At 49.4% G+C, this 27,867-nt stretch overlaps 2 protein-coding genes across 6 annotated transcripts in view; one reads left to right on the forward strand and one right to left on the reverse strand.

Moving 5' to 3' along the window:
• The window catches only part of STX8 (syntaxin 8), a 102,447-nt gene extending 83,830 nt beyond the window's left edge, over window positions 1-18,617 (forward strand). For 2 of the 3 annotated variants that reach the window (XR_008974165.1, XM_057423977.1), the window contains one exon: window positions 15,749-16,709. Coding sequence is in view for 2 of the 3 variants with exons in the window: in XM_057423977.1 (XP_057279960.1) it covers window positions 15,749-15,816 (68 nt within the window). In the remaining variant the exon portion in view is untranslated. Of the gene's footprint in view, window positions 1-15,748; window positions 16,710-18,449 lie in introns of those variants that run through there. The other variant, XM_057423976.1, reaches the window with a different exon arrangement.
• A 4,683-nt stretch (window positions 18,618-23,300) lies between these two features.
• NTN1 (netrin 1) overlaps window positions 23,301-27,867 on the reverse strand; it is a 96,462-nt gene continuing 91,895 nt past the window's right edge. For all 3 annotated transcript variants that reach the window (XM_057423973.1, XM_057423972.1, XM_057423971.1), the window contains one exon: window positions 23,301-23,745. In XM_057423973.1, the coding sequence (XP_057279956.1) occupies window positions 23,417-23,745 (329 nt within the window). In that variant the 3' untranslated portion in view covers window positions 23,301-23,416. The remainder of the gene's footprint in view (window positions 23,746-27,867) is intronic.

Raw genomic sequence — 27,867 nt, forward strand, 5'->3', positions numbered from 1 at the left:
TTCCCCCCTCTATTCCCTTTTTTCACTTCCAGTTTTGTGGTAGAATAGGCTAGCTGTAACCGTGGCCATCTTTAGCTTTTCATAAGTAAAGAGGAAACTGAAACACTTTGGAAAAGTATAGAATAAGCAAATACTCTGGAGAGACTTTTAGTGGCAACATGATTAATAAGGGACACTCCTGGTAATACTATCACAACAGAGCTATTACAAAAGCATATGAGCATCCCTCACTGGGGCAGGAGCAGGATTCAGACAAACGATCGAGGGCGATTTATGCCTCTTTGCAGTGTGGGTTTTTTCCCCCAAGCAGTGTGAGGGAATGGACTCTGTAGGTTTAACTGTGGGATCAGGCTTCAGGAAAAAAAATCATTTAGTAAATCAAGCAACTTCCCTTTGCTCCCGAGTGTTTTCCTTCTGGGTGTTTGTTTGATAACAGGCTACATTCCTCATGCAGACTGGGTTTATTCATTTGATTTTCTTCCCTCTGTGTCAACCCCCAGTAATAACCTTGTGCAGCTGAAGAAGGGAAACGCTCCCCAGCAAGAGAATCCCACACAGAATAGATGGGGATGGGTTTCCGACACAGAATAGATGGGGATGGGTTTCCGACACAGAATAGATGGGGATGGGTTTCCGACACAGAATAGATGGGGATGGGTTTCCGACACGTCCTGCCAGTGCGCTCCTGTTTTATTGCTGTTCTCCGTGACACACGCAGGTCCTGCTGGCACGTGAGCACGCGGAGGGAGGCCCACGGCCACGGCCCCCTCTGCGCTGAGCCCCCCGTGCTCCTGTCCCCCAGCCGCTTTGTCCCCGCCGCTTTGTTCTCAGAGCAGTTCTTTCTCTCTCCCCTTTGAAGACGTTACTGTGCAGCTGCTGTGGCAGCTTGTAGCTGTCATGTGCGAAGGCTGAGAGGGAAGAACTGGAGTTAAGAGCTTAGAAACTTCTCAGGCTTTAGGAAGGAACTGAGATGAAATGATCTTGTGGTTTTTCCTCCTCCTTTCTCTCTCTTTTTTTTTTTTTACTACAAAGGAGAGGGGACCTCTTGTGCTGCACGTGCATAAATTGTGCAGGTTTGGCTCTGCTCAAGTCAGGAGTGAAAAAATAAAGTAAAATAGCCATCCTGACACATGAGGCAATGCAGTCTTCCAAACCCAAAATAGCTTCGTGTAGTACATATAGGAGTCAAAGATCTGTGTGTGGGGGCTTTAAGAGATGCCTTGCCTTCTTTTTTTGGAGAAGAAACTTCTGCTAACATCTAAATGATTTCAAGAATTCAGCAAGGATTGAATTCTCTACTTCATCGCATGAAACTTTCACATTGCTACTGAACTGTGGTATTTTGTCAGCCTCCTGCTCTTTAGGCTCCATTTTCCAAAACCTTTAAAAAGTGATTATGCAAGTCAAACCTCATTTCTTATCACAGTTCTGTATTTACTGGCTCGGTTGTTTGCGAGGGATTGTTTCACCCACCGTGTTTCCCTTGGCATTTTTAGAAGGTTCTTCTAGTTGTTAGCAGCTGTAAATGGTATTAATAAGAAGTATTTGGTTGCTGGTTTCTGCAGTTTTGTATGTTGATTAGGTTGGATTGCCAAAGGTTGAGCAAGTTTCTAAAAGAAGGATTGTTCTTTGAGTTATGAAAACACTATTCTCAACAAAAAAACAACTCTATTTGTGTCAGGAATTTTACATGCAGGCTGATACACTTCTGCAAAGACCCAGGCGAAACACTGACTTGTCCAAATTGTCATTGAATTTAAAATCAATGAAGTCACATCTAAAAATCTTCTATATTGGAAGAGCCAGACTGAAAAATGTGAAGGTGTTTTTTCTTAGTGTTGTGTTTGAGATGATAAGCACTTGCCAACTTTAGCGTTACCTTTTTGGGTTGTCCACAGTGTGCTGGTCTTCCCAAAGTAGTTTTAGTGGGTCAATAAATACACTTCTTGGAGCAGCTCTGTGTATTTGTGATTGGTTTGGTTTCGTCTGGGGAGAACCCAGTGTGTGTGTGTGCTGCCTGAGCAGTTGTGCGTCTTTAAAGGTTTACAAAGCTCAACTTGACAAAGCCCTGAGCAATCTGGCCTGAGTCTGGTCATAGAATCATAGAATGGTTTGAGTTAGAAGCGACCTTAAAGCTCACCCAGTTCCAACACCCTGCCACCAGCAGGGACACTTTCCACTGAAGCAGGTTTCTCCAAGCCCCCGTGTCCAACCTGGCCTTGAACACTGCCAGGGATGGGGCAGGGACGGTCTTAGAATCATGAAATGTCTCAGGCTGGAAGGGATTCATAGTGCAGCAAGTTGCACTAGAACATGCCAGGGTCCCTTTCCATGTGATGGTTTTGTGATATATGATGCCACTTGTCTTTCTTCAGAGCTAGAAGAGGATCTCCTTGCTGTGGTCATTGTATCTTGCTATTGGAGTACTAGGTTCACCCAGATTAAATTCATGGAATGACTCCTCTGAAAATATGTGCTGTTTCTTTATGCAGCCCCTCCTGTTTAAGACCCACTGCAGGTGGGGAAGGACTCTGTGAAGTGTGATTTACCCACGAAGGGGAAGCTGATGCCGAGCAAAACCTGTTCCTAATTGTATCCCATGAAGGAGAGTGTTTACCAGCTGTGGGACTGCAGTAGGCAGGTGGTGACACTACCCAGGCACAAGCGTGGTCAAGAATGAGTTTGCCAACAAAATTAGATTCACTTCCCTCTGGGACATCAAAAATAGAAACATAACCATCTCCCCCCTTTATTTGGGTTTCTGTTCAAGTGAAAGCTGCAGCTTGTATTTCATCCAGTGCATGGGGGATCAGCCTGTGGCTGTTAAGCTGCATGTCGCTTGTGGAGTGACTCCAGGGCAATTGCTGTAACAGAGTTAAGATGCGACCAGCAGCTTTGTTCGGTGAGGTCAGATTTCCCAGCAGACTCTCTTAATGTGGAAAGAAGTAATTGTGCCGTGGGCCGACGCTGCTGGGTTGGCTTAGGAGCTGCTTGATCACCTCATCCAGCCAAACCTTCCAACAGACACATCGATACTGGGGAAACCCTGATCGTCCACTGCTGGACTGTGAAGCTTGCACCAAGGCTCTGAATTATGACCCTTCTGGCTCTTGACTACATGGAGACTTTGATGGTTAAGGGTGCACTTAGCTGGTCTTAGTTCTTGAGCGTGATTGCACAACCGCTTTTACTGGAGAAGCTCCTCTCGACTCAGCCAAGAACATTAATGATAAACTCGTGGTTGAAGCGGTAGCCTTTTCGTCGTATACCTGGAATTCTCTCTTTGAGCTGTTCTTCAAGATCTGTAGCAGATGGAGGGAGACATAATGAGCAAAGCAGTGGGAGAACAGCTCAGACTCTAAGTCCATATAGACTGGAAAAACAAAAGGAGTTTTAGAAGTGTGTAACCAGTTCAGACATAGTATGTAGTTAATCTTCATCTGTGGCTTTTAAAATCAGCAACAGGCAGAGTATCCCACATTGAAACCTGGGCTTGTGCAGACGGGATGGATGTGTAGACAGTTTTTTCTGAACTTTACCCCACCAAGCCTCCTCTCCCAGGTAGGTTTGCACAATGCACAATGTCAAGTGCATTGAGTGGAACAGCGCTGCACAGAGTGGCTCTAACCATGCCAACAGCTCTGTTTTACTGGGTTTATCTCAGTAGATTCATGTTTGAAGTTGCCCATTGTTTAATTCTTGTTTGTGCTCAGTTTTAATTTTTAAAGAGAAAAAAAAAATCCATGCTGCTTTCGAGCTGGAGTTTCTCATACTTAAGTCTGTGTAAAGATGATTTATGGTGCTAGTAGGGGCTCCACTGGAAACGCAGGATCTACTCTGAAGTGGATTGCACAGCCCATGCTGAAATGTTTATTGCCGTCTTCAAAATAGAATGCATCAGGGTTGATGGGGCCTGTCCAGGAAAGAGAGAGAGTGGAGTGGAGTGGGGCTAGTGGGGTATTTTTAGTATTCCAATAAAAGACAAGGCTTTTAAAGGAAATCACTTATTGCCATTTTGCAATCAAGAATGCAGGAGTGTTCCAGGGACTGCAAGAAATATGCTTCAAGAATGTCGGAGCCATAAGGAACTAATCATTAAATATTCTCTCGTTTCCACCCCCGTTTCTTGCTCTGAGGAAGCCATTTAGCAGCTTTGCAATTTGTATGTAAATCTCAACCCTCCTGACCACGCAGTCAAGTATCCAAGGGACTTAGGAGCCAGCATCCCATTTTCAAGAGTTCTTCCAATTCCTGTGCAAGCAGGGCACTTTTTCAAATAGAAGACACATGGTCCAGCCTTCAGGAACACATAATCTGACCTTAAATGACTTCATATGAACCCTATAGGATTTTGTTTTCTGCTATAACTTTCTCTGCTTGATCAGTGTCTTGCTAGTGAGGTTCCTCTTGTGGGTTCAGGTAGACCAGGAGAGCTGCAGTTTTGTTACTGCAACTTATTCCCCTCCTTTGACTGAATTGTGATTATTTTATTTCTTTTTGGGGTTTTGTTGTTTTTTTTTCCCATATGTAACTTTGGTTGTTGATGTTTTAAACATTTCGGAAGCTTCCTGGAAGGTTTTTCTGATACCCATCTAGCTAGGGAGTGAGTAATCCCAGCATTTGTTTGAGTGAAAAACAAAGGAAAAGGCAAAAGATAATACTTACTCAAGTGGTTTAAGAGCTTAATGGGACAATTTACTGATTCATCTGAGCAGAGCTAGTGGTTACCTGCTCCCTCTCCCCATGTTCCCATCTTTGTCCTTGTGTTGGTACTGGTGTCCTGGTGAGGCAGTTCAGGGAGCTATAATGGTAGAAAACTGACCCTACCAAAAACAAAGCCCAGGGTGTCAGGCTGGTGGCAGATGGATGCGGGCAGATGTCCCCTCCTGCACCAGGCCAGCAGAGCTCTGCTTTCATTTTATTATTTTTTCCCCATTTGTTTTTTTACGGGAGAAAGTAGTGGAGGAACAACAGTCCCCTGCTGAGATCATCTGTCGTGTCTTCTGCCTTTTCCCTGCTGGCTGCAGGTACCGGCTCCGGGCTATGCTGCTGCCTGGCAGACCCTTTCTTTCAGGAAAACCATTTGGAGTTCACCAGCTGGCCTGCAGCTTCTGTGTCCCTCACTAGAGTAGGGGCTGGTGAGTGAGGCCAAGCTGGAGAAGTGCATGGATGTGAATGTGAGGAGGAACACCAGCCATGGGGGCACCGTGACCAGCAGCGAACCCCCGTCGCTGGGAATTAGCTCCCCTCGGCCCCAGCTTGGTCTCTTCTTGCCACCAGTGTGGGTCTGGCTGGTAAAGCTCTAGAGTTTCTAATGCAGTGAGAACTCTTTAGTGACCTGTGACTTGCACTGCTGAAGGAGCACCTGATGGTAGCCGCTGGGTTTTCTCAGGTCACTGCCTTCTTGCAAGGGCAGCTTCACCTGCCTCCTTCACACACTTCAGCTCCTGGCTGTTCCCTCCACCACGGTTCGTGGAGCTGTGGTCCATGCCAAATCCTTCTGTTCCTCACTGTTCATTGCACTCCATGGCATGGAGAGGATAATCTCTGGTAAATCCAGAGATGTCCCTGTTAGACCTGCACTTTCTCACCCTTTTCCTGATGATTTTTGCTGAGCTGATGGCAGACCAAATGAGTTCAGGTGATACCTATGGCTTGGTTGGGCTCATTTGTGTGAACCTCATCTGAAAGACAGGGATTTGTAGAACCTTTGTGATTTTGTTTGGGCTCATTTTGTTTTCTTTCTTTTTGGAAACCTTTAGTGCACACTGAGATGTGGAACTTTCACAAGTCCTGTTTCAAGCTCTAACACAGTTGATCAGAAAGGCAGCACATTGCTGGTCTGATATTCTTTCTTGGCATTGCTTATGTAAGGGAAAGGATGCTAGAGAGTTTGGAGAAGGGAGAACTGGAAGGTGTGTGTGCTTGTTTAATAAAAAAGGGGAGAGAGAGGGGAATAAACCACATACAATAACCTCCAGTCACCGTCTGCTGGTGACTTTGGGGTTTGGAGTAGTTTGATGATGCAGTGTGGGGATGAGCAGGGAAAGGCTGTGAAGCTGCTCTCACAGAATGAAAGTTAAAAACGTGAGCATGTTTCCAGTTCCTGGCTGGCTGGGAGGGGGGTGATCTCCTGCATGACTGGACATCTGCGCCCAGTGGCAGCAGACAGGGATGGGGAGAGGCTGCCGGGTTTTAGTGGGAGTAAAAGGAATGCTACGTGGGAAAACACCAAAAGGTGTCTTGGGGAGACATGAGGTCTGAAATTGTCAGCTTTGGCTGGGCATGGGTGCTCCCCCATATGTGTGCTCCATGAGGGCTTCCTTTTCACCTGCCTGTAGCATTGTTAAACTTAGATCTTTTCCTTGGTGAACCAGTGAGTATAAAGGGTTGAGTTAATGTGGTTTCTTGGGGGGTGAGAAGTAACTTGGACAAACTGTTGCCTCTTTTATTTGCTCTTCGTGTGAGAATGAGCCCAGTGAATGATTTTATTATAGTGTTTTTTTGCAGAATGATGTTACTCAGGTATGTGTGTAAATTGCTTTAAGGCTCTTTGGTTCAGTAATTCTATCTCAGAGGTACATGGAACCATTTCTCCTAGGTTGTCCTCTGTGATCTGCCTTCTGCTATTTAAAGTAATACAAATTTAGCTCAAAGTGTTCCCTTTCCTGCAGACTTCTCTGAAAGTTAAAACTTGTGTCAGTGTCAGTTTAGTTCTTGCTATGCTCTTGACTCGTCTTCACATCCAAACAAATGTCTTGTCTGTCTCTGAGCTTCGCTTCTGGTGACTCAGAGGTAGAATTATTTATATGTCTTAATTTCCTTAGGAAACCTTTGTGTCTTTCAACTGCCCTTCTTCTAGTCTGGTTCTCAGGTCAATGCAAGAGGTTAATGAATTGTGTAGACTTACAGATGTATGGCCAAATGTCTATTTTATGCGGCATCTTTAACTGTTGGATCCAAACCCTCCAACCACTGCCAAAGGTAGGAGATTAGCTCCACACAGACCAGTTAAGCTTCAGAGAAGTTGAAAGAGGCACAGTGGTTGAAGGCTGTGACCAAATTCATCTGAGCTATTCCTCTGCCCATTGTGGTTCATGTGAGGTTGGGTTTGTTCAGTATGTGTCCCTTCTTGAAGGAGTATGGGATTTCTTTGCAGTGGTGCTTGGAAATGGTTCAATACACTATCTGGCACACACTTGTAATTCGAAAAATAGATTAGAAAAGAAGCAAGTTGAACAACAATGGATTAAGAGAAACACTTATCTCACTTCCTTTCATTCAGCTTTGCTGCGCATGTGGTTTGGGACCCAAATGCTCAGGATTATTTGATTGCAGAAGCAATAAGTATTTTGGATGTAAACTCACTCCATGCTGCTCCTGGGACTGAACCTGACATTTGGTTTTGGATGGTGGTGGGTTTTATCTTGCTGTTATTTAGCCATGCTTTGTTTGCCAACAGGTCTTGATGTCAGTAATGTAAGGTATCTTCGTGCCCTGATCAAAGGCTTGTGTTCACAACAGACTCATATCTGTGCTTGAGGGGGAAGCGTAGCTCCAACCTTGTGTGACAAAAAAGGTACAAAAATACAGGTTTGTAATATGGGAAATCATGTTGACCGAGGAGTTAATTGGTATAAATGAAGTCTATACCTTTGACTCTGATAAATCGTTTCTTCACGTTAATCTGATGTTGCATAAATAGCTCCAAATGGGGAATAACTCATAAAATCAGAGGGTTTTTTCATCTTACATAGCAATGACCTAGGTTTTTCTTTCTTCCAAATAAGGAATTAATAATGCAATAGCTGTTGTTTCCAAAGAGCTCAGCTTTTTTGAGAAGCGTCCTGCTTTTTTCTCCTCCAGACCCAGTGAAGCACATGGGCGTTTGGAGCCTTTAATAACCATTCACAGAGCCTGCTCTTGATTTCTTTGAGAATTGCCAATGATTTTGATGTCAGAGTTGAGAGGTACAGTTGTAGTGTTACATTTCTCAAGTCAGAGCAGTTGAAAAGGAAGGTCAAAAGCAATAAGGTCCAGGTTCCTTGGGGTGGGTGGGGGCGTAGGATAATGTGCGACCACAGCGCTTTACGCACGCCTGTCGCCCAAGAAAAAGTTTGGCTGTCACAAAACTAATAACGAACAAGCCTCTGGAGAGATCGTTTCAATGATGCAGGTGTAGGAATCAGGGAGTGTGTTTACATACAAGCCAGCTTAATAGCGTGGGATTTATGCTAAAGTGTTTCTTAATGCAATACAAATTGAATGCCCCATCTTGCTCCACACGAGGAAAATGTTAGACGGAAGGACGTCTTTATAGCTTTTGGGGAGAAAGTGTTTGGCCTTTTTTAGGGAACATAAAAGACAGCAAGATGGATTTCTTCTGGTGCTTGCCATGTTAAACTAGTGCTTTAGGTATGTGCCTCAGATTTGGAGCCAGCCTTCCAAGTTGGTTCTCTGCTGCCTTGAAAATCAGGGGTTTGAACAAGCTTGGGCAGGGCTTTTGTCGTCTGTCCGGCAACACGGACTTTAAAGGAACTGACTGAAAAAGCAGATAAAATTTGTTGGTTTTGTTGTTAAGGTTTTTTTGTTTGTTTTAAAACTGTGACATTACAAAGAAGTCCTCCATGAAAACAGCTATGACTCCACAGCCTCTTCTTGAAACTCCCATCTTTTCCCTGCTTCTCTCCTACCCTATAAAACAACTATTATGTGTTTATAAGGTAGCGCTCCGTGTCACTTATAAAAGAAGACTTATTCACAAACTTCTGGATACACAGTTCTGTGGGAATATAAACTTTCTTGGCGTAAAATAAGCCACTTTTTCCAGATAATGTAATGCTATACCAGGCTATTTAAAGTCATAGCATGCTATTTAATATTATTTTATAATGTATAAAAGACACCAGTGCTGATCCTTCAGCATTATTGCGAATAACACTATACTAAATCAGCATACAAGATAGGGGAAACCCCAGGCAAAGCTCCTATTCCCAGAAAGAGTCACCATCAGGGTGCTGAGGGATGCTCAGAGCAGCAGGGCTGCTTTCCCCAAGCCTCTTCCCTGCACACAGCAACTGTGTGGGTGATCACAGAGAGGCACGTCTCATTTTCAAGGCCAGGTTGGACAGGGCTTGGAGCAACCTGCTCTGGTGGAAGCTGTCCCTGCCCATGGCAGGGGGTTGGAGCTGGATGAGCTTTAAGGTCCCTTCCAACCCAAACCAGGCTGGGATTCTATGATTCTGTGATTTTTTGGACGGGATTTGCTGGCTGCAAGTTAGGCATTGTTGAAATGCTTTTGGACGTAACCATTCAGCTTTTGAAGTCAGGGCAGGTGACTTGGACACACACACGCATGTGCCTTAGAAATGTTTTCTAATGGGCTGGAAGCAGTATTTACTTCAATTATCCAGGAACCAGCAGGCAGCCACCACGTGATTGTCTCTGCTTTCTGAATACACTCAATATTCGAAAGAGCACTGGGTCCACAAAACCACAGTGCTCTCCAAAGGCCAGTGGCTGCCTCAGTCTCCAGGTGTCCAGCTGACGTGGATTTGGGGGTGACAGATGGGAATCGCATTGGTCAAGCCCATGTCCAAAAGATTCTTGCTGCTCCCTGGCCGGGAGGTGCTGCCCTGCTGCCAGAGCAGTCTGCTTGGAACCTGAGAGACGCCGTGGCTACGCACCCCATGGAAAGGAGACATCACCCTTAGCATATGCTCCTATTTACTTCCCCTATTTATAAAGAGCATCCAATACTCTGTGAACTGATTATAGCAGCAGGGACTGAAAGAGATTTCCTGGCTCATTGAGTCCAGACCTCTGCTGTCACAGGCAGATTCTCTCCACACTTGCTTTCATAAGCCCTCTAAAATGCTTTGAGAGCATTTAGGCTATTTTTCCTAGGGATCGGATATGTTCAGGGGCAGCCCAAGCTGGGCTGATGCCCAGAGAGGTAGCAGTGAGTGATTGTCTTGATGTGGATATCTTGTGTCCATTACTGATGGGTTTGGGGTTAAACAAAGAGTAGTAGAGTGGACCAGTTTTCAACTGGAAGATGCCTCCAAGGCAGAAGGACAGATCATCGCTGTTCAAGGCCAGGTTGGACAGGGCTTTGAGCAACCTGGTCTAGTGGAAGGTGTCTTATAGCAGGGGGGCTGGAACTACATGATCTTTAGAGGTCCCTTCCAAGCCAAACTATACTGTGATTCTATGATCAGCATTGCCACTGGAGACCTTTAACATGACCTGTGAAGCCCTGGGTGCATCAGCCACTACCTACTCCTTCTACATCCCTACCTTCAGCTGAATGGGAGTGCTGATGTGAGTCTAGGCATTGCTCTGGAATTTCAGGGCTCTGGGGCACACTGGTGATGACCTACCTGCTGCTCTAGCCTGGGATGTCAGGCAGCTGGATGAAGCTATGTAAAGAGCCTGTGTAGGAGTGTCTGGCTGCCAGGGGGCTGAAAGAGAGGAGCTAAAGCATTGCTGACATTCCTGGTGCCATTAAACAAGAATCTTGGTCCCTGGAATATTTGCCAGTGTGCCCCTTCTGAAAAAGCAACCAGGATCTTGTTAGTGGAGCGGGGGATGCTGAGGAGGAAGGTGCAGCTGTGTCCTCTGCAGGGGCTGCCTAGTGTGAAGTTGTACTGCAAGGCACCTTGTAGGAACCTGCAGGCTCTAATTGATAACACATTAAATCTCAATGGCCAGCACTCTGTGGCCGTGAGGCGATTGTAATGGTAAATCAATAGTCTGATAGAAGCAGACCAGAAATCTTTTGACACTTATTCAAGAGGGACTTGTCAAAACACGATGTATTTATGACCAAGTTCCTGCCTGCCTGTTCAAAGGCACTTGAACCCCTGCCAGATCCTAAACATTCTCAGATTCCCAGGAGTTATATTCAGCACAATAAGTGGATATTTCACAGTAAATATTGCCGTGTCAGAAAGCTGGCAGAAGCACCAGTTGACAAGCAACAATTGGCCGCTTTGTCTGGGTGCTGTGCGGGCTTGTCCCCTTCGGCAGCAGTGCTCTTGAGTGGGAATTCCTGCCCCAACGGGCTCCAGCCTCGTGGGCATGAGGAATTCAAAATGCTCTAAAGGAAACTGCGGCTCATTGAGCCTCAGCTGCCTCCATCTGAACAGTCAGCACAAGGAATTGGAAAGTCTCAGTGATTAATCTCAAGCACAAAAGCCAGCTGCTGGCTGGCGGTAGGTATCCGCTTTTCTCTGAGGAAACCAATTCATCATGTTCTTTGGGATTCATAACAGTTATTTGAGGCAAAGAGGCTTATTTAGTGCGTGGCACCCTGTGCATCAGTGGAGTTACAGGCCAGAAATGTTCATGATTCTCTGCCCTCCCTCAGATCTGCAGCACACCCAGGGTTTCAGCAGCACCGTGTGGGCTGGAACATGCACCCAGTGCCTATAGTGTGGGCTCTGTACTGAGAGGAGAGGGATGCCTGAGAGGACAGGGATACCTGAGAAGAGAGGGATGCTCTCGAGGGCAGGGATGTGGTGTGGGTTTGCATAGTGCTCAGTGTGGTGCTGCTCCAAGTCACATCTGGGGTCTCTGCGATGGGTAAACAGCAAAGGTTGGGATGAAAAGGGGAAAATGAAATGATTTACTGGGCTTGTCGTCTGTGTGACTGGTATTTGTCATCGCTGAGGACACCTGGCAGTGCATCAGAGAGTGTGGGCTTTAAGTGAAGTCTTATTTCTAATATGAACGTAAACCCTTGAGTTACATGGTCTCGACAGGGCAGCCATAGTTACTAACTGGCAGAACAGGCGCAAGGGACTAAGAGTCCTCAACCATCACCTGTATTTACACAGATCATTAACCCCTTGGACATTCAGGTGCAAACTGGGGTGGAGAATCATCTTCTAACTTCTAACATGCCCAAACCCCTTTAGGCAGATTCAGATCTCAAGGAATAATTTCCATTTCTAAGTGAGCCCCAGCTGGGAAGTTGTTCATGTAGGAGTAGGTCAGGTACAGCAGGAGGGATGTCTGTGATGAACCCCAAGCCAGGGATCCTTAAAGCTGATAAATCCCACGGAGAGGGAATAGACTTGGGACTTGGGCTGCCCCAGGGAGATGAGGTTTGATGTGACCCCCAGATCCTCTGGTCTCATGGCTAGACAGACAGGTGAGACAGACTGAAAAGCAATCTTAACCGAGAACTAAATTACTTCTGTTGTAACCTTTCCCTCTTATCTCTGAAAATCTGATCTGAACTATCTTTTGGAGAAGGCTTTGCTTAGTTTGGAATGAGAACCCCTGTGCTGCCCAGGAAGTGGGGGTCGGGATCAGGGTGATGAGCAGAGCTGCAGCTGATATCAGGGTTAAAACCTGGCAAAGCAGCGTGAGTGCTGGTGCTCCCAGGAGCCTGAAACTCAGAGTAAGCCAAGAACGTGCCCTCTGCATTTGTGTGCTGCTCCTCTGAGCTGGAACAGCAGCACCCTCACAGAGCCTTTAGCAGATGGAGCTTCAAGGGTATTGCGCTTCCTCCAACCTGCCTTAATTAATTGTTCTGTAATTGCACAGAGAATTCATTTCTCACTTCCCACCTTTCCCTGAGAAATGCATTTCAAATTTGTTTTCTTTGGCACGGGAATCTTTTGTTTTTTTTCTTCCCTTACCCCTGTTTACATTGTTGGTGGCTTTGATTCCTCAACTTCTCTTTGAGGAGTTCTCATCGAGGGGGATATTTATATTTCATAGGACTTGAACAGAAAAAGGCAAAGCAAGCAGGGAACCTAAATGCATAATTCCTGTCAGATCCTATCTCCAGCTTTTGTTAGGAAAACTTGTTGTGCTCTGTGAAACACTCAGGTTTAAAAGCTTCAGATCCTTCTAATCTGCTATTCTGTAGTATGGGGGGTGGAAAAATGTGCGTAACATCTGGTCTCTATCATGCAAGAGGTACTTTGAAATTCATGTGCTATTGCCAATTTATATGATCCTATTCTTTTTGTGCACATCACATGGATCAGATAAGCCTTTAACACTGATTTATACTGCACTGACATGTGCCATTGCTGCTTCTCTGTCCCTCACTTGGGGAGGAAGCACTTGACCACTGCTTTTGGAAACTGAAAAGTGGCTCCAGGTTTTTAATACCAGTCTCTTTCCAGGAATAAAATGAAGTTTATTTCCTGTTGCTGTCCTGCTCTTCTTGCCCTGAACGGTCTGTCAAGTTTCCTGTTCATTCTGCTGTTGCCCATTAGCAATACTTTACTGTTCCCCACCTTCCCCTGTTCCTGCTGGGCAATAGTTCTGGGTTTATGTGCAGTTTTTCTTGGGAGTTGTCAAGTTGCCCCATTAACTCCACTTTGTATCATTGCTAATTCACACTTATAAACTGTTTTCCAAGCAACTGATCTCAGTTGTCTCTTAATTGCTGAAGTCCATAAACTCAGTTAGACTGAAACTGTGCTAAGGATTTGCACCCTCTAAACCTTTTCCCTCCAGTGCAAAACATAACAGGGAATCTGAGTGCAGCAGCTTTATCAGATATTAATTCTTCCTAATTAAAGCAAATTATTTGTTTCTGGCTCTTCTGAGGACTACAAAATGTATAGTATGATATAAAAAGCGTGAGACTAGAAAGGTGGGAAAAGTACAGATCATGTTCCCGATGTATTCATCTAACAGTTTGTGTTGCTGGGTGATGTTGAGTGGTTGGCTGAGATTGGAAACCAGACACCCCTCTCTCACCCGTTCCGGTGAGTTGGAGCGAGTAGCGTGTGGTCTGAGATCCTGCTGGGTCAAGTATGCTTCATAGACTGTGACCTGGGGTGAGGATGTGGAGTGAGGCTCTGCAGGGGACCAGCAATGGGACCATCCCCTGGGCTTCTTCCCAAAGGACTTCAGCTGCGAGGGAGCTGGCACTGAGCAGTGCTGCTGGGACAAACCCAGCTCCTGGGTGCCCAGGCAGGGATCTTGGCTGTCCAGTGTCTGTTGTGCAGCATGGCCCTTGGGGCTGCTGGCACTGGGGCCAACCCCAAGCCCTGGCTTTGGGTGCAGAGAACAGCAGGAACAGACAAGAGCATTTTTGCTGGTTTACTCCATCTTGATTGTGATTAATGAGCACTCATAACCAGGAGTAGCCTGAAGTTTAGTGTCCTCTAAACAAAACTACCCCGTATCATCCTACCCCAAAGGATGCACTAAGTATAAACCAGTCAATTGAACTTGTCCCTGCCTAGCAAAAGAGCTTGTCCCTGCAGTGCCAAATCCTGCCACGGTCCTTCGGCATCCCAAGTGGAGCATATGGAGCTGCTGCCTTCTTTGGAAGGAAACGGCTCAATACCTGAGACCTGCGGGAGCCAGTGGGGTGAAGTGCTGCTCAAGCTCCCTTCAGATAACAAATGGTTTTAACTGAACAGAAAAGGAAAAAATACTGTTTGTGGTGACTTTTATTTCCTTGGAAAAAAATCCCAGAGCCCTGGCAGAGAAGCAGTTTCTGCACAGAAAACATGACACTATTTACAAAAAGCCAGGTCTAATATCCTTTTCCAGCTTGGAAAGAGGAGTTTATTTTAATACATCCTTTTTTAATTGCCATGAGCTGGACTTGTAAATATCGTAAGTGGTTGAGTAACAGTCATCGTGAGCGGCCCAAATGAAGGGACATTTTTTCCACTCTTGGAGCCTTAACATATTCCTGCAGCCCGGACAGGGGAATAGCACAGAGCAGATACTAAAGGAAAACAAAAGCCTCCTAATTAAAAGGTGGTTTAACCCCAGGGGATGCCTGTGAACATGATGCCGGTGCCGGAAGATTACCGTGGTCCAGCCAAAGAGTTTACATGTTGGGGCTGCCTGGGGAGGTGATGGAGTGGACTGCAGAGATCCAGTCCATTTTCAGTGAAACAGTTCTTCCTCCATGCTAAGAAAGGGGAGAGAAAGGGGAGAGTTCCCCCTAAGAAGGGGGAACTGAGGAGAGTTAGTTTCTTCTAGCAGTGTCTGACCCCTGGGTTGCCTTATCACTGTTGTTCAGTTGAGAGAGAGAAAAATCTGCTTTGCTGGTTTTCTGGATCAGTTCTTCCAAATGATCCATAACTTACATCTTAAATACCGTCCTCCAGAGCAGCATGGTGTGCCTGAGCTAGAAGGTAGTTGTGAAGGTTTTTAAGATGATATTGGTCATTAGCTTCTGCACAGGAACTGGTGTGGTTCTGGGTAAGGATGGAACACACAGAGCCTGTGCAGAGCACTGTTACACTGCCTTTAATGCTGGTTGTTCTTAATTTCCCCAGGTCGGGTACATGCCTGAAAGCCCTGCTTTTGCTCTGCAAACAGCTTTGTGTGAAAGCGGGAGTAGTTTGTATTGGAAACAATTTCCTGATACAATTTGAATTTCCTTCTGAATAATCCTTTGCCCCAGTGGGATGGTACAGAGGGATTCTAGAACAGCTTAACTGGCCTTGCCATACCCCCCTAGTCATTGCAAGGCAGATGTTTAAGTAGGAAGATGCCCTGCAGGCACTGCTAAAAAATCAATGTGAAGGGTCAGGAGGAGAAGGAACTGCTCTGCCAACGTGGGGTTTGAGCACACAGCCCTGCTCAGGTCAGCAGCATGCAGGGATCTGTGATGGGGTTTGCACGGGGTGAGCAGGAGGGGAAATCAGTCTCAGCTGGGAGGAGGAGCAGGGCTCAGAGGAAGAATTTAATTGCAGAAGACCAATTGTACGAGATGAAGGCAGCAACCTTGACGTCGTTTCATCTTTTCCAGGAATGCTGGTGGTGATTGTGTTGCTGCTGATTGCCATTGCTGTGGTTGCTGTCTGGCCAACACACTAATGCGGGTGTGGGGCCCGCTGGAGCTGCTGCTCCGCAGCTGAGCGCGGAGGACTCTGGAGAAGAGACCAACTTTGTGCAAAGACCTGTGATTTAAATAAACTCAACGGTATTGGAACGAGGCTGTGTCCGGCAGACATCCGCTTGGTGCACAGCTGAAGAGCGCTGCGTGATTTGGAGGGGCTCTCTTCCCACCTTCATTTGGCATTGGGGAGGCTGCAGCTGGCTCCACAAGGGCTGCACTTCTCGGTGCATCTGCGGCTGAGCACACGCTGGTGTCAGGGTGCTGCTGCCCGGTCCGTGGCTGTGGCTGCTGCTGCTGAGTGGCTTTAAGATACTAAAATGCAGGGGTGGGTTGGGGGTACAGCAGCTCCTCCACTTTCTTATACTTTCCCTAGAGATGAAACCACATTTTTCAAGGAATAGGTGTTTTGGGGAATGGCTGCATCTGGATTCTCGCAGGATGGGAAGGCTCGCGGAGAGGCACGAGACCCCCACAAGATACGCAGAAACTCTGGTGAATGAGTCAGCCCTTGGGGGAGAGTTCTTGCTGTTGATCTCCATGGACAGATGTGAACAGCAGCAGGTTTCCAGCCAGGTGGGTCCAAATGGAGAGCCTTGCCCTGTACGTGCTCATGAGGACAGCGTGCTCTCCACATGCTCTGCCATGCTCTGCACACAGGATGTGCTGCATTAATGTACTAACCTCAGCAAGCGAGGGCTGCCTCTTTATGACTTCACTCTGTTAGACCCTATTTACAAACTAATGAAAAAAGAAGGATTGAAGGTTTGCTTCTGGCCAAGAAAATCATTATTTTGTTACACTGCTCAGTTTGATTTCAGAATTGACAGGGCAAGCAATAAATACTGAATAAAAGGTGATCCGTTTCTATACAGTTTATCTGCCTGGGTCTTTATTGTTTCCCACCATCTCATGTTGTGCATGAACGATTACTCCAACACTTTCATTTCCTAAGAGCTGGTTTGGAGAAGGAAAAAGGCAATTCCTGTCAGACTTCATGTGTATCATGACATACATTTCCTCCAGATCCATAAAACTTGCCAGCCCTGGGCTGATCCTCACCTGTGCTGCTTTGCAGCTCTCAGCTGGCTCTTGGCACTCATTTCCCTTTCACTGCCTTCCACCTGCACAACTGGAGTGGTGGCACATGTAGCACTGATCTGGGAGGTGGGAAACCAGGGTGTCCTGGTGCTGCATTACATCTTGAGGGACATGCATCTCATGTGCTTTGGTGGAGAAAATCCTTCAAGCCTTTAAAAGTCCAGTCCAGGTCATGCCTGCTTGCTTTTCCTTGGAGAGATGCTTCATCTTACAGCCTTCAAAGGAGAAGAGGGGAGAAAACCAGGGAGTTTTACGTTCTCATGGCTTTCAAGAGGACACAACAGGTTATTGACTTGTTTATTGCTTGATGTTAGATTAGAAACAGAGCTTTAAGCAAGGCGACTCCAGCTGGCAACAGGTAACAGGAGCCTTGGAGCTGTGTTCAGAACTTGTGCATTCCTGCAGTTCTGTGGAAGGACCAACACTGGAAACTCCTGTGCCCGAGCCCTGCAGCAGGATTTAGCTCACGGCTCCAGTGCAGCCCCTGGATCTCTGGTGACAGCAGGAGAATGACACGTGGTTTATTGAGATGAAGCTACAGAGTCGGGTTTCTAATTAAAGCTGCCGTTTATGGAGGGAATGAAGGTTTTGTTTGAATTCCCAGGACACGCAGGATGATGCATAATTCATCCTGATCAACGTGACACAGTGACTTTGTTCTGGCAGAGGCTTTAAATCGATGTTTCCTGACCTGTTGGGTCCTCAAACACATTTTTCCTGTTAGTGCTGAGGAAAGGTAGAAACGTGAGGCTTTGCTCTGCTGAAATGTCTCACCACGGGGGCCTCAGACTTGCCCTTTAGTAACATTTAATATGTCGTGTGGGTGAGGAGTTTTATTAAAAACCAGTGGATTTGGCAGCGTTCTGCTGTGCTGGGGGAAGCTTTTCTGTCTCCTGCCCCACCAAAGAAAAAGGAAGGTTAAAGTGCCAGAGCCGCGGGGTTTTGGCTCAGGGCGAGCAGGCTTGGTGAGCCCAGCTCACCGGTGCCTGGCATGGAGTCACCATGCTGCCGGTTGTCCTCACTTCCAGGCGTGGAACAAAGGGTGCTCAAGCTGCCCATTCAGTCTGTGCCGTGGGGCTGCTGGAGTCATGCACTTGTGGTGGCTTCTCCAAGCAAAAGTCCCCCCGTTCCCCTGGAACGTGCTCACAGAGACATCCCAGCTTGGCCTTCCCTTGCAGCTCCTTCATTGCTGTCTCGGAGGATGTGCTCAGGGTTTTAGCTGCTTCCAGTCGGTACTCCATCAGAAATACAAGTGCTGTGGGAAGGTCTGGTACCTGTGAGAGGCACTTCCCTGTCCAAGTGCCCTTGAAAAGAAGTCCCTTTCTGCTACTTGAGGGGAAAGATGATCTTGAAAGGCTGCTGGGTATTTTCACGTGCCCTTGTATCTGGAGGTTGGGTGTGAGCTCGGTGCTGAGCTTGGCTGAGCTCTCCCATGTTGCCCAGTGGGATGAGGCTGAGAGCAAACGCTCGGGTCCAGCCCTCAGTGGGAACAGGCTCTTTTCCCATTTTCCAGAGTCACCGTTTCTTTGTCAAACAACCACCTGGAGGACACGGAGCCAGAGCAATCTGGGAAACCCATTTGCTTCTGTGAGGAGCCACAGGTGACAGCCCCGGAGCAGAGGTGGTGGCACTTGTGACCCATTTGTCTCTGCAATAAAGATCTGAGATTTCTGACCTCCAAGATGTTTTCAGATTCATAAATTACGGGTGCTGCTGAGGCTGGGGGTCAGGCGGGGTGACCCCAGAGCACTTTGCAGGACCTTTTGCCTGTATTTTTCTCATTGGAAGTGTTTTGCAGCCTCAGTCCCCCCCCCCCCCCCCCCCCCCCCGCCTTCAGCTTTCTAGCTTGTGTGTATGACCAGCCCTTGCCTAGTCCTTCAGTAGCATCTGGCACCTCTGATGTCCTGTTGGAGATGAGGGGATGGAGCCTGGACTCCTGAAGCGGATGGGCAGAAAGGGACAGCGCTGGCAAGCTGGAGCAGAAAATGGGTCTGGGATGGGGTTGGCAGCTCCCCTGAGCTCAGGCTTTGGTTGCCCCCTGTCCCCACACCTGTCCACCTGCTCTGTGCAGGGTTCCGCAGGGTTCGGCCTGTCCTGGCTCTGTCCCACAGTCTCCTCTGGCGGGCAGAGGAAGAAAGGGGAGCCCGATGCGATGCTGGGACATACCCGGTCCAGAGTTCCCAGAGAGCCCAAGTGGGATCCTTCCCAGCCACCCACCGGGAGCCCGCAGTGACCCGGCTGTCCCAAGGGCATGTGGCCACTGATGGGAAGCGATGGAGGATGCTGGTGAGACGCACGGATGGGGCTGATGGTCAGAAATAGCAGCGCACCACGCTGGGCCCTGCCACGGGGACGTTGGCAGAGAGCTGGGAAGGGGAAGGGGATGCTGACTCTTCCCTGCACGAGTCCCTGTCCCTTGCGCTGGTGCAGTGGAAGGAAACAGAGCCTTTTACAGTTTACAAGAGTTTATTCAACTGGTTTCTGACTTTAGTTCTACCAAGTGGGTGCTGAACAGTTACAAGCTCCTTCGGGTTCAATTACAGCCAATCTAATAAAACAACCAACCAAAAAGAGAAAACAAAAATAAAAGGAAAAAAACCCCAACGAAACAACTTGGAAAAACAATAAGAAAATCCACAACTTTTTCACGTGTCATTAAATATATTCATATATAATAACCATAATATATTAGTATGCATTGTAAAGAAACATCGCCCAAAGCAGTGTGCAATGGTCAGAACTAAACAACATTTACAGTTCAAGATATTAACAGAAATAACAAAAAAACAAACCAAAACAACGAACCAGGAACAGGGGCTCTGAGAGGGGAGAGGAGGCGGTGGTGGGGAGAGGGCACGGGCACGAAATGAACAGAAAGGAGACGAAACCAGGTCTGTTGGGTGCTGCCGGCGAGGGGTGCTTGATTTGGCATTTCGGCTGCTCTCCAAAGCCGTGCTGAGGCTCCACAGCCCCTCCCCGGCCACCCCTCCACCTCCGGAGGGCCTCGGTCCCGTCCCAGGGCAGTGGGTGGGTGCTGAGTTCTGTGCTGGTTGTACCTGACAGAGGTGGGTGTGCAGGGATGAATTCTGGTCCCTCTCTGGGAGACTGGACAGAGGTGTCTCTGCGGGAGCAGGGGTGGCTGCAGGGAAGAACTGCATCCCTGGACACCCCGAAACGAGCTATTCTGCCTCCCCCAGACAGGATGGGCTGTGCACCAGTAACACCAGCAGCTCTGCAGATCAAGGTTACTGGGAGCATGTGAGGGGCACTGGGGGACCGTGGACGGAGTGAAGGAGCTTTTCTATTCTGGCTGAAAAGCACAAAACTCCAGCAGGGATCAAGGGATGGAGTCCTGGAGGGGCAGGGATGGAGTCCTGGAGGGGCAGGGATGGAGTCCTGGAGGGGAAGGGATGGAGTCCTGGAGGGGAAGAGATGGAGTCCTGGAGGGGAAGGGATGGAGTCCTGGAGGGACATGGATGGAGTCCTGGAGGGGCAGGGATGGAGTCCTGGAGGGACATGGATGGAGTCCTGGAGGGACATGGATGGAGTCCTGGAGGGACAGGGATGGAGTCCTGGAGGGGCATGGATGGAGTCCTGGAGGGGAAGAGATGGAGTCCTGGAGGGACAGGGATGGAGTCCTGGAGGGACAGGGATGGAGTCCTGGAGGGGCAGGGATGGAGTCCTGGAGGGACAGGGATGGAGTCCTGGAGGGGCAGGGATGGAGTCCTGGAGGGGAAGAGATGGAGTCCTGGAGGGGAAGAGATGGAGTCCTGGAGGGACATGGATGGAGTCCTGGAGGGACATGGATGGAGTCCTGGAGGGACAGGGATGGAGTCCTGGAGGGGCATGGATGGAGTCCTGGAGGGGCAGGGATGGAGTCCTGGAGGGGCAGGGATGGAGTCCTGGAGGGGCAGGGATGGGGATCTCGCTTCTGTGGGTGGCTCTGGCTGTGGTGGGCTCTGACTTGTTTTGTGTCTTGTACAGACTCCATTTCCTTCTGATTTCCCAGGTTGTGTCAGTGCTTGGAGGGGTCCTGTCATGGGGCAGGGGCTGAGGCTTGTCCCTGGGTGGATTTGGTTGGTGTTAAGGCTGTGCTGGGGAGGATGCCTGTGCTTGCCAAGGTTGGAAAATCAGAGTAAGCGTTAGATATCCAGGCATGCTCGATGGGCATTTCCTAAGTCCCATGTCCCATGGCTTTGCCTTCCTTCTCTCCAGATGGGTTGGATCTGGTTGCTTTTAGGCCATTTGAAGATCTCCCATGGTTCAAAGGCATCCCGGCTGACCAAGGACAAGCTGTCTGCAGCTGGTATGGGGTGTCCCTGGCACCAGTTGATGCTTGCCACAGCAGAGCATCCAAATCCCACTTTTGGGGCTTAAAGCATCCATTTGGACATTTTAGGTCAGATTTTGTCTTTCAAAACTTGGTGGCTTGGGTTCCCTGGACAGAAAAACTGTTGGTTCTCCTCGAGCTCTGCAGGAAGGAAAACTGAGTCTGCTCTGGGTAAGGGGAGAGAACACAGACCTGGGGGGGGTGTCACTTGATGCCCAGGGTGGGATTTCTCTGCTAATACCCAAACTGATTCCAGAGGGGCCCTGTGGCTGCAGGGGAAGGCTCAGCAGAGCTTGCTCCCTCCTGGTGGTGTCTCCAGCAGCCCAGCATTGGCCAGTGCTTCCCCAGGAGCCCTCCACTTTACACCTATTTACACGGCTGCCTCACTTTATGGTGGTTTATGTCATTATATAAATATTGTCAATTGCTATAAAACAAGGCAAAACCACTGGAAAATGTCATAAAATAGATGTTTCCAAGTTTCCTAAAAGGAGAAATATCAGGGAGGTTTTGCCTTTCGTAGCAACTAGTGTTTGCTTCTCCTCCAGGTACCCGTCTTGCCCTCCCTGCCTTTCTGCCCTGGCCATTGCCTGTCTCCATCGAGTAGGTGAACTCGGGCACCCCGTTCCTCATGGGCTGGTGTGGCAGGGGAGCAGCCTGGCACAGGGACACAGCATCCGGGTCACAAACAACAGCCAGTCCTGTCTGTAGAGTGCCCTGGGCAAAGATGCTCCAGCGCTTGGGCTGGGGCATGGGGTGTGAGGTGGAGGTGGGGTGTCCCCTCCCTTAGTGCGTCAGTGATGAGAGATGGAGACATTTCCATCTGCTGCTTTTCACCCCCAGCAGAACGAGCCGATGGGTAGCTTCAGGTGGGTCACAGCCAGTGCCTGGCTGAGACCCCTTCCCTTGGGGCAGGTCTCTGCTGTAACTTGGCCAAGCCATAGAGCTCTGCGCTCTATAGTGACAGTCCCTTGGCACTCGTTGTCCCACTTCCTTAGTCTCCCCAGGGGGCTGGCCATGTTATGCAGGGATGCTGAAGAGCTGCAGCTCCAGAGGAAGTGAGGGCAGAGCTGATGGGTTCAGGAGAGGTGGCTGAGTTTGTGAGTGGAACCAGTGACCTCGGTGTTATCTGCGCAGATTTTCTGTCATGGGAGGGTTCATCGGTCTGGTGACAGCAGCAAGAGAGGACCAAGCCTGTGAAGGACGTCTCAGGGGTGGACGAAGACTTGGGCCATGAAGGAGGACTCGGGGGCTGCAATGGGCAAGGTCTTCCAGAGCACCTATGGGAACAGGAAGCCAGTGTATTCTTTTGCAAAGTCTGTTTGTTTCCATGGGGATCCTGGTTATTAACTCCTCGACTGTGGACTGGTGGCTGGGAGGGTGCCAGGGCATCCTGTGGCTCACAATCCTTTGGCATGGTGGGGACAGTGCTCCTCAGGGTGTGGGGCTGGAGCAAGGAGTTGCTCCCCAAGTTATGCCCATGTGGAAGCTGCCCACTAATGTGGCCTCCTCGCTGTGCCTAACCTAGGACTGGAGCATCGCCACAGCTGGAGACCTCGGCCGCTCCGAGGTTCTGCACAGCAAGCGATTGTTACGGCTATTGGATACCAAAGAGTGTTCAAATAACCCATCAGTCGATCCTCAGGTCTGTCCTCAGCGACAAGTCTCTGTTGAGTTTCCTCTACAACAACTTTCTTGTTCAGCCTAAGCTGGGCATACAGTTTTGGGGGACGGGGAGTTAATTTCCAGCGTTGCTGTTGATTAGTTTCTTACAGGTTTGATGTTCCCATGCTGAGCTCTGGAAGCAGCAGATGTTAGCAGCTGGAAGGCAGTTTGGTGTCTCTGATTTCTTCAGCCAGCAGGGCAGACTGAGACTGGGGGTGCTGGGTACTGCACCCCCGCAGCCACAGCCTCTTGTGTCCATGGGTGAGATTCGTTGTTGTGGGTTTTGCTTTGATTTCTCCTGGAATATGAGGTGCAAACCTGGCAGCCCCCAGCCCTCTGCTCCCTCCTGTCCCCCCCAGCCCATCCCGACAGTGCAACCGTCCTCCCGCCGCCCCATTGCCGGCCCCTGCCTGCCCCAGCTCTACACAAAGCAGCATGCACAGTCAGTCTCTCCCTCTCGCGCACTCCCGTCGCCTTCTCCTCCTTTAGGCTTTCTTACACTTCCCCTTCTTCTCCCGCTGCTGGAACTTCCTGAGCCGCCGAGCCCACGTATCCCGCCACTGTATCACCAGGCTGGTTTTGTCCGCAATGATGCCGCTCTGGTCAGGAGAGTCCTCGTTGTTACCCAGCAGCAAATACTTCTTCATGGGCTTGATTTTGGGGCACTTGCACGCTATGTCCTTGGAGTGGATCCACAGGGTCTGGTCTCCTCGCCGTATCCGGTTGCTCCCTTGTTTGTAGACGGAGATGATGTTGACCGTGAACTTCCACCAGTCGGCATTTTTTTCCGCTTTCAGGATGTGGATCTGGACAGCTGGAAAAAAGAAAACACAACACGAGGCGAGAGGAAAAGATGTTCTAATTTGAGCTGGCAAGAAGAAAATGAATTTCAGGTCTAATAGGCTGTGTGAGGGAAAGGGATTTTGTCTCCTGAGCCCAGGCTGGGGACAGCAACCTAGGGAGATGCTCTCCAGCATTGCTGCTATAAGGACTCTGGGTCCCCAGTGAGCATGGGCATGGTTACCCAAGGACCACAAGAGCTGTAGGACCCCAGGAGGGAAGATCAGGCTGGGAGCAGCTGTATGCCAGGAACCATGGCTCTCTTTGTGCCAGGAGCGCTGGGAATAACACAGGGATACCCAGAGAGCTAGGGGAGAGCAGATTGCCTCAATCTCCTATCTGGGTCCTGAGGAAGACCATCATCTCCCAGAGCATGGCTGTAAAGCAAGCACAGATGGAGCAGTTCCACAGGGCTGCTGGTGCATCAACATCTGCCCCAGCACCTGTGAACTCTTAAAGCAATAGGAGAAGTCTTTCACGATCAGTGGGTTTCTGTACACTGGACCCTGCCTCTTCCCTTGCAGCAGCAAGCAGAGAAAATTAACAAACAGCTTGTTCCTCCAGCCCATGGCAGTGTCACGGGGCTGAAGCTCTGTGCACAAAGCATGTGGGTAGGGCAGGGAGGCTCCTGTGCCCATCAGCAGTGCCAAAATCCCAGGCTCTGCTGTAGGACCTGGGATGAGTTTTTTTCCGGACCCACGTGTCCAGAGAGCAGCTCATGCTGCTGACGATGGGTTTCTGCATGGGCCAACCCTCCAGCCCCTCTGCTCACTCCTCCTCGCCGGATGGTGCGTCTGCACCAGGACCCTAAGACAGCCCCTGGTTTTAAGAGAAGATAAGCCCAGATCTGAAGCAAAACACTGGCACTGGCCCATGGCTACAAGCACTTGGCGTGTAGATGTAGGACAGACCTGTTAGGGCCTCCAGCACAACTTCCTGGCGCCATGGCAAGGAGAGAGCTCCTGCGAATGCGCAGCCTTGGAGCAGGACACCAAATGGGTTCAGACCTATGAAAGGCTTTGGAAACAGGGAGGTTCACTGTTCACGTGTTTCTAGGAGATGTTCTTGAGTCAAGATTGTCAGTTGCTTGCTATGGAAAAAGATGTTGCAGGTAAGAAGCACAGATAAAGGACCATGTGGGAAAGGGAGTGACTGGTCCTACAGCATGGTGAGGAGGAAGAGACACAAGCCCGGAGGCAGGTCCTGCCATGCTGTTGGGCTTCTTCCCAGTGGTGGTCCATCGTGGTGCAGGGGCAGCAGAGGAGGAGCGGAGCAGCCATCGGCTGAGATCGCATCCTCCAAGGAGGTTGAACACATTCCTCCTTGCTAATTGGCTCCCAGGAAAGCATCTTCACCAGGAAGTGACCCCCAGCTCTCCTGGGTGTGTTTGCTGACTGTGGGATGAGGGTCCCCACCAGCAGAGACAGAGGTGGTGGTGGGAGAGCAGGGAAGGGCTGGCTGCTCCGTGCGGTCTGGTGCCTTCTGGCCAAATGTTCGAGCTTTCCCCTTTTCTCCCCCTTCCCTCCATGCCCTGTGAGCTGTAACCTGTCCACCTCCAGCCTCAGCCCTTGGGCCAGCCCCCAGCGGGTCCAGTCTTGCTTCTAGAAATCAACAGAAGAAGAAGAAACCTCCAAAAATCAGGCAAAACTCCCGTTTGCCTTGTAACAACCCAGTGTTACCCCTGCGTTAGCAGTGCAGGAGCATCACTCTCTCTTTAAAACCACAATGTGCAAACTGACTTCAGGCTCTGGCAGGAAGTGGGGCTCTGCGGCCCTGCAAAGCTTTTTAACACATTGCAAAATAGATGTTGGGTTTTCTGTGGGGTTTTTTCAGAGCATGTCATGGGCGCCAGATGCTTTCATTACAAACGCCAGCCCCGAGTTCTGAGCGGGTGCTTCCCGCCCCGGTGCGAAGGTAACAAAATGTGAGGATTTGCCAAGTTTTCTTTTTTGGAAACAAGTCTTTCCAAAAAAACTTAAACCTTTGACCCGCCGGGTCCTGACAGCATGGAGAGAGTGAACGAAGGAACCGGGGAGGGCGGGCACAGGAAACGCTGCTCTCAAACGCAGCCTGGAGGGTTTGATGTCACGGCCCCCGTCTCTTATTTTTTTTTCCCCTTTATTAATGAAGTGGAAGGAGTGAAGCCGCGGCGGAGCTGGGCTGGCACAGCCGCAGCTGCCTTCGCTCACAGCCAGTTGCTGCCCACAGCTTGCATCCGGGACATGCGGCTTCCCCTGAGCCTGGTTTCAGAGCCCAGGGGATTTTGGTGATGATGTGGGGAGGTGCCAGGGGGAGGTTTCAGAAAGCCGGATCTCTGGGTGAAGCCCCAGGGATTTGGGCACTTGTTTCTTGTGAGAGGTTTCAGTTCTGGCATGGTTTCGGGGATCAGGGGGAGTCAGCTCTGCCCCACCGCTCCAAAGCTAGCTCTGCTGTGTGGTGTGCTCCTTCACCTGCCGTCTCCTAGGGCAAAGCTTGGCTTTGCCTGTCCCATGGTGAACTGCTCTCACGTGGCCAATGCACCCACTGAACCCCTGTACTGACCCTGTCACTGCATCCCTGGGAAAACATCCCTGAACGGGTCTATGGCAACCAGATGAAATAACAGGGGATGATGGTTGTTCAAGTGGGTGGCGGAGGTGGTGCGCCCCTGGCTGTGGTCCCCCCAGAATGGGTGATGGTGACCCGGGGGGGGGAACAAAAGAACACAGAAGCTGCAGCCCTGCTCTGCTCCCCACCACCCCTAAAGGAGCCTCAGTCAACCAGTCATGGGGAGCTGGGACAAAGGGGCTCAGGGGGTGAGGGGAAGGTGCTTGGTCCTGGTAAGTGCATGGGGCTTGCCACATTAAACCCATCCCACCTGACACCAAAGCTGATGAACACAAATCCTGCCTGGATGTTGCCTCACGAGTCACACCAGCCCAGGTGATGCAAGGAAAAGCTGGACAAGTGGTCCCCAGGCTGCAAGGAGGGGATGCAGCTGGGGCCCACCCTGCTCCGCAGCTCCTTGAGGCTTGGCCGGGAGCCTCCAGCCACAAGAAAGACCTGAAGGGTTGATGCTGCAGATGAAAGCAGAGGGGTGGATGATTTGATGTTAATAAAAACAAAAATCAACCCTTTGAAATGACATGTTTGAGGGCAGCAGGGTGAAGGCTTAAATAAAAGCAGCGCCTTGAAGCATTCAGAGACCATGAGTCAGGGACCCAAAAAAACCATGAGATTGCCATGAAAAGAGTGAGGCTGGAAAAAAAAAAGTGTATTTCTTTTTAATTTATCTTTGGGGTTTGTGATAAATGTCCCTATTTCAAGATTTCCCCTGCCAGAGCTGACCTGGGACTAGACAAACCCACCCATCCTATGTTCTAACCTGCCTATGGGAGCTGGAGCTTTGTGGAGCTTCCAGTGATGGGGAGAGATCCCATGGGACCACTGGGGTGGCAGCAGGAGCTGGGAGAGACAAGAGGGTTTTTCCATATGGACAGATGGAAATGGGTGCTGGGGACAGGGGCTGCGGATGCAGGAGTCCCAGCCTGAGCAGGGCTTCTCCAAGGCTCGGGTCCCTTCTCACTGCACAGCCAGAGCAGAGCCCATGTAGGTTTTACTCCAACCAGCAGCAAAAGGTGACCCTGGTGCCACTTGGGATTGGGAATAGAAAGGGTGGCTCATCACTGCAGCAAAGAGTTAAAATAGGATTCCCCCCCCCATTTTTTATACTTGTAATTCATTTCCCAGTGCCTTCGCCTGCCTCCGGTCACCAGTTTCCTCCTGGTTTAATATTGGAGATTTATGGTCCCTAATCCCAGCTGGCCTGGGCACGGTCTCTCCCTGCAGTGCCGGGGGAGGGTGCTCCCTTTGGGATGCGGTTACAGGAGGGATTGCTCAGTGCTTCCCTGCTCTGGGAATGGGATTTCTCCACCTTGCAGGATGGTGGAAGGGGCTGCGAGCCAGGGATGAGCCAGGGATGAGCCAGGGACGGTGCTTCCCCACTTTGGGTTTTTCTGTGGATTCAGGGATTTTTCTCCCTCCCTCCCTCTTTTCAAGCTGCCTTTTGAAAACTCGTTTTGCCTTTTTCCAGCAGTCTCTGCCAAGCTCCTCTCAA

The sequence above is a fragment of the Pezoporus wallicus genome, unplaced genomic scaffold (assembly GCF_028554395.1).
Source record: "Pezoporus wallicus isolate ANWC-B61680 ecotype Strahan unplaced genomic scaffold, APGP_CSIRO_Pwel_v1 contig_7876, whole genome shotgun sequence".
NCBI lineage: Eukaryota > Metazoa > Chordata > Aves > Psittaciformes > Psittacidae > Pezoporus > Pezoporus wallicus.